Source organism: Lepidothrix coronata, unplaced genomic scaffold (genome assembly GCF_001604755.1).
Source record: "Lepidothrix coronata isolate B3197 unplaced genomic scaffold, Lepidothrix_coronata-1.0 Scaffold7, whole genome shotgun sequence".
NCBI classification, from domain to species: domain Eukaryota; kingdom Metazoa; phylum Chordata; class Aves; order Passeriformes; family Pipridae; genus Lepidothrix; species Lepidothrix coronata.
The window spans coordinates 10,693,370-10,704,620 of record NW_016690187.1 but is presented as its reverse complement, the minus strand read 5'-3'; the positions used below and the strand labels follow the sequence as shown (position 1 = coordinate 10,704,620).

Below are 11,251 nucleotides of genomic sequence, written 5' to 3'. Positions count from 1 at the left end.
CAGTGTGCTGTGTTTTAAGTATTTCATTGAATTTGTATCCTTCTTATGTGTTGTCAGCTAGAAAGGTAACTTCTATACCACATTTATTTTTTACCTGATGAACATAGTTCAGTGCAAGCAATCGCTGCCTGTGAAGAGGCTTGTTCCATATGTGAAGAAGAAAGCTGCAGATATACTACATGTCATCTTAAAGCTAGGAGTCTGTTGCAAGGTGTCCATTGCTCCAGTGTTGCTGCATCTGTATTTCAGTAGGTATAAATCCTAAGGAAATTTATTTATAGAGGTAAATTATGCTAGTTTTATTTTAATCACAAAGTGACTTAATTTAAGTAAATCTTCATTGTTTGTATTTCTGTCACTGCCAATAGTAGAATTCATTCATATTGTAAGGCAGTCATCTGTTTGGGAGTTATTTGCTTGTCCTAAAAAATATTTTTAAATGCTCATCGGTGTAACTTTCTTCCCCGTAACCTTTTTCTGTTCCATGCTTTTGTGTTTGTCTACTGCAGAAAATTCATCTTGGAGGCTTCAGAGTGCTCTGTCTCAGTTGCTGACTAGTGGATCCACAGAGAGGAAACAGATTACCAGAATTTACAGTGGGTGTTAGAGTAAGGAATCAGGAAATCCTTTCAACTCTTGCTCCTTAAGTCTAAGACAAAACTATTGCTATTCTCCAGTATTAGTTTTTGGAGTAGTTGAAACGGAATTTCAAGTAATGTTTTAAGACAGGCTTTTAAAACTGAAATTTGCTTTCCTCCCTGTTTCCCTTCATTCTAAAGACCGTACTGTGAATTCCATCTCATTTTCTACTACGTGTGTCCCTCAAACCAATTCCCTCCCTTTTCTGCTTTCCTCTCCTGCCTGTAGGTCCCACCCCAGTTTCTATTTCACCACCAGGCCTTCATGTCAAAGAGAAAGAGTTTGGCTTGTGTTGCTGCAGGAGTGTCCCAGTGTGTGCGTCCCCAAAGAGCAGCTGGTGTGTGGTGACTTAACACAGTGGGCCAACAGGAGGAGAGATTTGGTACAAACACCAACACTCCTTCCAGTCCTTTGAACTATTCACACCAAAGGCTGGCAAATCTTTAAAATCCTGAAGAGAAGTGACAAGCATTAATGTTAAGCTGTGTCAAAGCAAGACAGTTATTGTAATAGTTGAAATTTTTGCCAAATCTTTCACTGTGTGACATAATTTGGTTTTACTGTCTTTGTTATGAGCTTGTGAACATTTTCACTCTATAAGCCAGTTTATGATCAGTGTGTAAACAGTGTACGTTTCCAGCAGATTAGCAGAATTGCTGAAACTTGGCTTTACATTGTGATCCAGCAGTTGTGACTCCAAAGGAAAAAAGTTTTGTCTTGAAAGCAAAAGAAAACAGAGGATTATGAACAACTTAAGCAGCATTTTTAAAGGAAGAAAACTAGAAGTATGTTGAGTTACTTTCTAGCATAATAGTTAGTGGAGCTGCTTTGGCTATCAAGTGCTTTTCCCCTATGTTTTAGTATGAATTTTGCACAGGAGTGGTTATTTTATGCAGAATGTTTAAAAATGTTCCCAAGTCCACATATGGTTGGATGATACAGCTGTTACTTAAGAGAACTTAGGACTGAACCAAAGACCTATATAGTGGACCTATTCTGTCTGAACTCTGGAGGACTTTGGAGAAGTTGTAGTCCTATTTTGGGGGACTGTAGTAAGAAAAAGGTAGGAAGTTAAGCTTCAGAAATTGTGTGGCAGCCTAAACAAAGCCTTCCTTGGTGCATTTATACTGTGCTATGCATGCCATGTGCTTCAAAGTCTCATTTAAAATCTGTTTGCAATGTTCTTTTGTTATTTTTAATGGAGCTGAGACACAAGCTGTTGCTGAAAAGGTATGTTTGCACTAATGAGAATATTCTTGCCAATATCACTAAAGCTCGTATAAGCATGCAAACAAAACAGTCTGCAACTATAATGACTGCTGTAGAAGGGAGGAAATGCAAGCAGTCAGCAATACAGCAATACACAGAAATTGTTAAAAAAACCCAAAACAACAGTCTTTGATTTAAAATCTCAAAATGGAGATTATATCCAGTTATAGCTTGCAGTTGTAACTAGTTATTTCAAAATATGCACTTCTGTACCCTTTCATGTGGACTTTTTTCTTTGTTACAATTCAGAAAATTATTTGTACAAATTAAAGGAATTCTTAATTCTTCCATAGCACTTTAAAAATTCATCTGAGTTGGTGGCACAAAGCTCATTTTCTTGTTTCTAATGTATGGTTTTTTTAAAAGCTGGTTACACTGAATTGCACATGGTGGGATACACTTGATCTTTTGATGAGTGCATACCTTGCCTGTATATCATATTTGATGGTAAATTGGTGTAGTGCTGATCACTTTGTTTAAACTGAAACACAGTTGCAGTCTTGTACGAGGGAGGGTTTGCCAGATTCATGCATTTCTTTATCAAACTGGAACCTGAGAACGTTGATTAAAAATTTGGTGGGACCGAAGCACAATCCCAGGGACAGCAAGATGTCTTCAAGCACCAGTCAGTTCTTGCTGCCAGATAAGGAGGCACTGACTTCTGCTCTTGCAGTCCTTGAGCTGTTTCCTCTTTCAATGGCAGAGCTTTCCTGTTCTCAGCCTCACAGTAACCACCTGGTGCTGTAGTCACAGTGTAGCTCAGTGCCTCAGAGAACTGATCTGGAAGTGTATTTTAAAGCAATATGTAACTGTACCAGAGGGGGGTACATGGTCTTTCCTTGTGAATGCAGAAAAAAGTAGTACTTGTAGAATACAGTTTTTTCTGCTGTACCCCAGAACTCATCCTACTTCAGAAAATTTGTGAACCCTAAGACACAAGGTAAAATGAGGGCAAGGATTACTGGACTAGCTTTGTGAGCATGTGTTTAGGTGTACATACAGGCTTGAAATAACTTCCAAAGGCTAGACATGCATTCTCTGTTGTACTGACAATAGATACTGACATTTTACTAATACCATACAGCCTGTATATACATGAAATGCTGAAATTAGTATTGGCAGTAGCTTTACAAACTTTATCAAAAAGAGACTTTGATGCTGGAATTTCTGGGTACTGCCACCAACTCAGAGGCAGAAATTCTTACTGAGGAGGGTAGATAGAATTTAAGGTTGTGTAGACACTATTACCTGTAAAAAATGTGTTGGTGTCTGCTAATTCCTTAACACAGACACATTGTTTCAGTTGTTGCCCTGTTTGTTTGGGTTGGTTGTTATTTAGAAAGAAAAAAGGCAATGGTTACATTTTAACCCTTTGTTCTATCTGGTGGTTAGAATTTTAGCCTGAAACTTTGCGCTTTGTACATGAAATCCCACACTACAGGCTTTTATTGCAGTGTTCTTTGTCATATGCCCTGAAGAATTTGCAGTGATCCCCTAACAAAGTCTGATTTGTAATAGTGTCAGTCTGGCAAGTGGATTTTAGATTAATGTAAACACAAACAAAGCAGTCCTTTAGCTGCCTTTTCTGGAACTGTTGATTTATTGAAGCAAATAAAGTATTTTTGGACACACCTCTAGGGGCATAGTAGACTTATTGCTTTTCTGATAGACAAAAATGTATATTCCTGCTTTTAGGACTTTCCTTCTAATAGAAAATCTAAAGATATATGTATTATACTTTATCAAAGCAGCAGCCATGAAAGTCTTTTTGAGGGGTTGTTTGTTTTGTTTGGGGTTTTTGGTTTTTGTGGTTTTGGAGTGGTTTTTGTGGGTTTTATTGTTTTTTTCTTTTTGTTTGTTTGGTGAGGGGTTTTGTTGTGGTTGTTAATGTTCAACTTAAACTGGAGGATACCAGTGACAAAATTAATCTTCACACTTTTAGAGTCAATGTAATGGAAATGTAAATAACTGTTACATGTACTTTCCTTCTTTTGCTGAAAATAGTAATTTTCCTAATGCAGTATTTAGCTAAATTATCAAAGAAAATGCATATCAAGAATCTGTGAACTCAGCATTTTGCAAAATTTTAATTTGGTACAGTTTTGTAGTTACCTAGCATAAAACTAACCTTCCATTTTGACAGCATATGTACTTTTAGTATAATTCTTACTTCTTACCCTTGAAAAATTCATGTCATTAGCAACACTGTTCTAACAAAACTTTGTTGCACAAAACCCAAAAGTAATCTTCACCTGCCTTTTTTTTTATTAAGATATGTGAAAATGTTTTCCAGTTTTAGTATGAAATTTCACAAAAGGAACAGCAGTAAAAAATACAATAAAAGTGATGAGTTTAGATAGCAAAACTACATAAAGGTACATTTTGTTAAAGAATTAAATTAGTGTCTTTACTTAATTATAAAGTCATTGTTCAAATAAAACTAACAGGGCAGTTAACATGAGTATGTTCAGAAGAGAGGTCTTGAACTGCTGTATATGCGTATGATTAGTTTAAAATTTATATTTGTATTCATAGAAGTACTAACATGTTAAAAAGACTAAATAAACTGAATTAATGCAGCACCCTAACTCTGAATTTAAATTTTGCAACATGTAAAGCACTTAAGGAAACTTGCTATTTTTGGCAGAAAGTTAGACATATCCCCATTATAAAAAGAAGTCTGTGTGTGGCTTTAGCCATAGCTGCTAATGAAAGGAATGGTTGGAAGGATTGGAAAATTTAGAAATATTAATTTATGAACAGTGGTAGGAGGAACTAGGTGATAGCTGGGTTCCTTCAGCTAAAATAATTGTTGGTTATACTGGCAGTATTGTGCATGTAGCATTTATCAGAGTATTTTGTAATTATTCTTAGTCTTTTGTAATTTATACTCCCTAACAGGGAAGATGATCCAGTTGTCAGCTGGGAGAATGAGTTCTTGATACAAATTGTACAACTTGTGCACTAAAGTACTTCTCAGAAATAAATACTTTTTGCATATTTGTTAGTGTATTCCATGTCTGCCACGTGTGCTTCTCACAGTATTAGCATCTTCTGCATTTAGAGAAATACTCACCTCTAAGTCAAATGGTGCAACCCGTGAGTGCTAATTCACGGAATATTCTGAGTTGGAAGGGACCCATAAGGATCATTGACCCCAGCAGGGATCAAACCACAACCCTGTCATTATTAGCACCGTGCTGTAACCAGCTGAGCTGATCTCAGGCTAAATGTGCTTCTGAGAGTCCAATCTCCAGCCTTTTGAGTGGCAGTACTGCTAGTACAGATTTACAGGCCATAGTGATTTGATGTCAGGACCTCTTCAGTTAAACCAAGATCTGTATGTTTTTACTGGAAGTGTGAAGTTAGATTTTTATTCCATGTTGAACTGGATGACAGTGTTAATAGTAGGTGCGATTAAGAGCTTCTACTACAGAATGGCAAATAACAGCCTATTCACTATCTATATATTGTAACATATAAAAATGCAGCCATGCAGTGAAGCTGATCTTATGTCTGAATTGCAAACTCTGCCTGTTGCCAGCTTTGATCTTGTACTTGCACAAATGCAAATCTGTGTGCGTGTGTGAAGCAGAATAGTTTTCACTAGTTACAGAAGAACTGCTTGTTCAATGTGAATGTAAATGGAGTGGTAGAACAGCTTACAGTCAGTTTAGAACCGAGTGGAAGAACAACTTTTGGTCAAAAAGTCACCTACAGCAGTATGTCAGCCTGGCAACCTGGCTAAGCTGAGAGCAGAGTGTTTAGGAGAAAGCAGGGAAGTGTTTTTCCCATGCCCTACAGTTAGGTTAGCTGGAGTACTAGATATGCACAGTCTTACTGCAGACATTTCTTTCCCATAAAGGATTAAAGACTCAGCCAGTGCCACAACTTCTCAAGATAGTATTTCTACCTTCCAATACGTTCTCCTAAGTAAAAGTAAGTAGAAAACTGTCACGAATAAAAGACATAGTCAACATGGATGTTTTAAAACGCAGATGTTTTAAACAGATTACTCAATTTTATTGTTTGCTCAGTAAGACTTTTTTTTTTTTAGACCAAAACATAAGGTTTGAATTAAGGCTGGAGGCCCAGCAATACTCTAGGAGTACAGTACTGATAGTTTACCTGTGGTTGTTACCTCTTGACTTCGTAAAAAGTGAATCTACTGCTTTGTTCCATAATAAAATTAGACTAGTTAAAGTACAGTTGTGAACTATGGCACTTGTTTCTTGAGCTGAAGTTGAGTATAGGCAGGTTTTGGCAAACAGCATGTTTTGTAACTTGCTCCAGAGTTAGCTTCAGCTATTGGGCACTGATAGGTTTTGCAGGCATATAGAACTTGGAAGGAGAGAATGGCAAGGTTCCTTTTCCTTTGTAGATACTTAGATAGTAGTCAAATATATTTCTGAAGAAAAAAGAAACAGAGTTTAGGTGTATAATAGGTAGCTACTCTTAACTGTATGCACAGTGATAGCTTGTAACTGAAACTAATGCAGAAATACTTGTCCTGTAAGCTTTACCAAAGATAGTCTAATTTTGCCCTTGTCCACTGTGCCAGTTGCTGGATTTTTACTGGTCTGCTCAGTAATGCTTGCTTCTTCCAGTACATGTTGCTTTTTTCTGACTGTCACTAGCTAATTGTCATGTCTCTTTTTTAATATAGAATTTCCAAAATTAATTACTTCAAGATAAGTGGAGAAAACTCTCTGTGACTTCTAGTTGATAGTGCAGAAATGTTACTATTTTACTTTAGGTCACAAGTGAGGTTTTGAAACAAGTCTCTTGATTATTCCTACTTACTGTGCTTTGGTTCACATCACAGAATAATGGGCCATGCTAACTGACATGGGTACAGAGTCAGTGAGCTCCACCCAGCCATGTTCTGCTGTCCAAAAAGAGCGCAGCAGCCCAGACTGCAGCAGGACTGACCAAGACAATAACTGGGTCTCTGTTGGCCCTGAAGAGAGTTCTTGACCCTGCACTTAGGCAGGGCTGTGAGGGGCAAAGCAGGCTCTAATACTCATGCACAATGCCAAGTGTTTGCTCAGTCTGGAGCGAGCTGGGGGCTCATGGACATGTGGCAGGAAAAAAATGGACAGCATTACATCAACCATCTTTCCTTGCTCCCCCCATTGCTTGTTTTAATACTGCATATGTATCCATTCCACTACTCTTGCAGTTGTCCTAGTTAGGACACATCTTGTTCCTTCCTTGGATGCTTGAAGAGAATAAAAATTACATTAGTAATGCCACTGATTCAGTTACTCACTGTCTTTATCTCCAAAATGCTTGATCCTGATGAAAAGCAGTTTCTGAGCATCGTAATCCAAGTCTGCTTGCTTTTCCTGCTGTTTTTTTGCCTGCTTTTCAGCCTGAAGAAGAGAAGGGAATAACAAAACTTAGTATTTTGTTCTCAACATCACTATCCTGTAAAGCTTAGAGAGAGTAAAAGCTTATGGGAGACCTACAGTGGTGTTAGTTGATACTTGGCAAGTATCATCGCTCCCCCTTCTCTCCTCTAATGTACTCCCCACAAAAAGGGTACATTAAACAGATGAGTGAACATCAGCATTAGCTGCTGCTTTTTGGTGGCCTGCCCAGAAGATATGAGAGGACAGCAGTGCATGGTTGAAAAAATGGCATAATGGCACAGGAGGACAGGATGTGGTCTGTCATTGTTGATCTCTTATTAGCAGCCCTGGCAGCTAATAATCCTCCCTGACCAGCAGGGCCAAGTCAGCCTGGAAGAGGCTTCTGTTCTACTGCTCTAAGAGGAGGCTCATAAACCTCTGAAACGTGTGCATCATCGTCAAGTTCTGAGCAGCAGCTTCCTCATTCCACAAACAAGCCCCTTGTGGGCCATGCTATGGATGGATACAGAGTCAGTCATCTCTCCAACAGCAGCAGCTGCAGTGTATGCAGGTAAAAAACAAACAAAACATGCACATCACACCCACAGCAAGCTGCTTCTTTCTCTCCCACCCAAGATCTAGTACTATAGGTTCAGAAGCATGCTTCTTTCTGAAGGGGGTGACAGGGTACAGCTCTTCTATTTACCATTTGCTGGATCTGAATTTTCTGTACTTCCATGTTTGCATGACATTGTTTCTTGGCTTTTTCCATTTCCTGGTAGATGCTGTCTTCTGTCATCCACTGATTACGATCCTTCTCATCCTTTTCTTTTTCCTCTCTCTCCTTTTCCTCTTTCATCTTAATCTGTAGTTTTACAAAACACACACAAAAAGTTAACCAAGGAGGTGTCCTGCTAAGCTGAAAGTCATCTCTCTCAGCAGAAGCAGCCCTGGATCAATGCTCCGAGAAGCACTGTCATTGTGGCTGGCCAGTCTCCAAGCCCAGCGTTTCCAGCAGCCCTGGCAGATGTGCACCCAACATGGAAGTGGGAAAGGGAGAGGGGACCCCAGGAAAGATGTCAGTGGACTTGATGAAGCCTGCTGAGGCATGGCACCAGAGCCAGCTGTGATCTGGGCCAGGCTCCTCAGCTGAAGTAAGCAGCAGTAAGATCAGCCCAGGTTTCTTACCGCACTGGCTCTGTATTCAGCAATAGATTCAATGGCAGCCTTCTGTCTTGCTTCTTTCTCCTAGTTTTTCATTTGGTATTCAGCTTCTACCTCTGCAGCTCCTCTCACAAGGCAATCATCTTCAATCTTAAATGCCTTGTTCATCTGTGCAGATAGTTTTTTCAAAAGCTTTGTCCCTATGCTTCTGCATCAGCCTGCAGAAGAACACTGTTACAGAGCTACTGTAACACACCAGGATACCTGAGGCACTGGTCCTAACAACACTAGCAACCCCACCTCCACTCCCAACAGCACCAATTCCTGCTGGAACTGGTAGGCATTTTTTCTGCACTTTCTCCTTCAAGTTTGAATTACAGAAAAATTGCTTGCATCAAACTTCTGATTCTGCTGATATAACAATTGAGAGTAACATTTTTCACATAATTTAATTGCAAGTTTGAATCCTAACACTGAAAACTGTATCCCTAGACCCACCTGTTAGTCTCTGCATCTTTTTCTCTTGCCAGATCAGCCATCGTTTCTTTAATCCTTAATCCAATCATCATCTTTGTCTTCTTTTTTTTTCTCTTCAGCTTTAATTACTTTCTGTTCAGCTACATATTCCTGTTTAAATGGAAAACTACTTTTATTTTCATGTAGAACAAGATTTTGGAAACATGAACTGAAAAAAAGTTCTAACAAAGACTTCAGGCCTCGTCTATAATGATGAGTTCTTTGTATCAGTGGAGAAGCTATAGATGATAGAAACCCAGAGATGGAAGAGAATTCTCATGACCTACTTATGACAAACTACAACAAAAGCAAAATTAGTCTGTGGTTGCAGCCCCAACCACAGTATCTTTATATTCTTTCCTCTACTTCCCCAGAAGTTCCAACTGTATTATTTCCATCCCATATATCATTCACACAGTGCAGATTCTGAAGAGCTCAAACAGTAAGAGTCCATAGAACCATCGAAATGCAAAGCATTTTGTGATGGCAGTTGTATGGCTTGGCAGTATGTATGGCTTTTATTGCATATACAAGGTTGGGGGAAATGGGATAAAATTTGTATATTTGGGGTGAGGAGTATGGGGGGATAAAAAGCAAGTAGGGTTTTAGCAAGAATTCTCTCCTCTTACTCTCTCACATGTGAATGAATCATCTCAGTACCTCCACTTCAGTCTCCTTGCTCAAGCAGGCACAGGCAGGGAAACAGTAGGCATGGTAAGTAGGACATCACCAATCATAAATGGAAAGACAAGTTTAAAAGATACTGTCATAGTCAGGCTATTCCCTCTTCCTAACAAAGAAAAGTGGGCTTAAAACAGAGCAATTACATGGAACCTAAATCCAGTTCTCAAATCAAGGACAATCTCCTTGCTGTCTCTAGCAGACTTTTTCCATTGTAGACCAGTCAAAGCTCAGGTGCCACATAACAACTTCCAAAAGGCCTTTCTGAAAAGCACAAAAGAGGCAAAGGAGGCATTTGATCCCACACTGTTGAAGGTGCCAGCACAGACCCTGTTGCCTGCAGGCCACCTGATCGGTGGGCTGAGTGCAGCCATCGCAGCCAAGGTGAAACAAGCATTTTGGACTGTCTGCTTTCCTGTTACTTACATGATGCAGCCTCTGCCATTCAACTTTTTCCTCATGTTCCTTTTCTTTTCCTCTCTGAATTTCCAGTTGGTACAATTGGGTCGATCTCTGTATTTGTTCCCCTTGTCTTTTGTTTTCTAGCTTGGCCAGATATGCCTGATCCTTGTGCTCCTTTATTCTAAATTGGAAAAGGGAAGTGAATAAACAAGCTACGGACTGGGTGAAGTAATAATGAACAGATACAGATTCTGCACATCTACAGGTACTTTAACATACTTTGAAGTGAAAGTAGAATGTCAGAGATCAAAACTCGAATCACAGTTTTTATAAGCTAGCTCCAAATTCTTTGGCCAAAGCTCAGTCCTAGTCTGGTGCTGGTCCTAGAGGGTGCTGGTCTATACTAGCAAAAGCAAACACGACCAGAATATGGACTCAAATATTAAACTGAAATTGATTAGCCTGTTTAATTGTTAGCCCGCTCTCTGTACAACCTGGGCCTTTGCCATCTAGCTGTCTTCCAAGCAGTGCCACAGCACTGTGCAAGGCATGGCCATGCTGCCCATGCTAAGGCTTCCGGGCTGGGGGAAGCAGCAATAACAAAGGATTTTGCCCCTTGCTCTCAGTGCCAGAATTTAGAGTCTTGTTTAATTTACTAGGATAGACACAGCCCCTTGACGACAGCAAGAGACGTTTCTGCAGCTGGAGAACAGAGTCACGGAGGAACCAGAGGGTAAGGAGAGGTGACGAGTTTTCAGCCTGACCACGGATCGAGGATGATGTGAAAGCGTTGTTGGAGAGCAGTGAGTCACGCAGCCCTGGGTACGGCACCACTGGGCGCGGCCGGGGCAGCTCCGCCGACCCGGGTTAGCCCAAACAGCTCCCGGGTCCCGCCCGCGCCGGGCTGGCCGCGGGAAGGTTTATAACCCAAACCCGCCCCATTCCCCGGGCCCCGCCGCCGGACTCACTGCACCAGCTGCTCCTGGGCCACGGCCCGGCGGCTCAAGTAGCGGCCGCGCTCCAGCTCTGCCTCCCGGCGGGCGGCGTCCGGCCCATCGAGGTCCATCGTCGGCCCTTCCCCGCCGCCTCTCCGGGAAACTGCCGAGGGAGAACGAGGGATCCTCACCGGTGCCCCGGCTGTCCCGGGGAGTCGGGGCTCCTTCTCCCGCCTCGCACAGAGGCTGCGGCCGCCGCCCTCCCCCGTTCCGGGCGCGCGCAGCCGCAGG

At 40.9% G+C, this 11,251-nt stretch overlaps 1 protein-coding gene across 2 annotated transcripts; it reads right to left on the bottom strand.

Annotated features, from left to right (window-relative positions):
- Nucleotides 1-5,892: 5,892 nt before the first annotated feature.
- Nucleotides 5,893-11,228, bottom strand: LOC108507481 (coiled-coil domain-containing protein 173-like). Of its 2 annotated transcripts, XR_001878165.1 has the most exons (7): nt 10,994-11,228; nt 10,050-10,206; nt 8,925-9,053; nt 8,451-8,644; nt 7,969-8,127; nt 7,181-7,283; nt 6,306-6,316 (listed from the first exon to the last, which is right to left on the bottom strand). XR_001878165.1 is itself a non-coding variant. In XM_017835480.1 (5 exons), the coding sequence occupies exons 3-5, from the start codon at nt 8,119-8,121 to the stop codon at nt 6,294-6,296; spliced, it is 279 nt and encodes a 92-aa protein (XP_017690969.1). In that variant the 5' UTR covers nt 8,122-8,127; nt 8,451-8,644; nt 8,925-9,592; the 3' UTR covers nt 5,893-6,293. The 2 variants fall into 2 exon arrangements, 1 of the variants encoding a protein (XP_017690969.1); XM_017835480.1 differs by lacking the exons at nt 10,050-10,206; nt 10,994-11,228 and having other exon boundaries at nt 5,893-6,316; nt 8,925-9,592.
- Between the last annotated feature and the right edge of the window lie 23 nt (nt 11,229-11,251).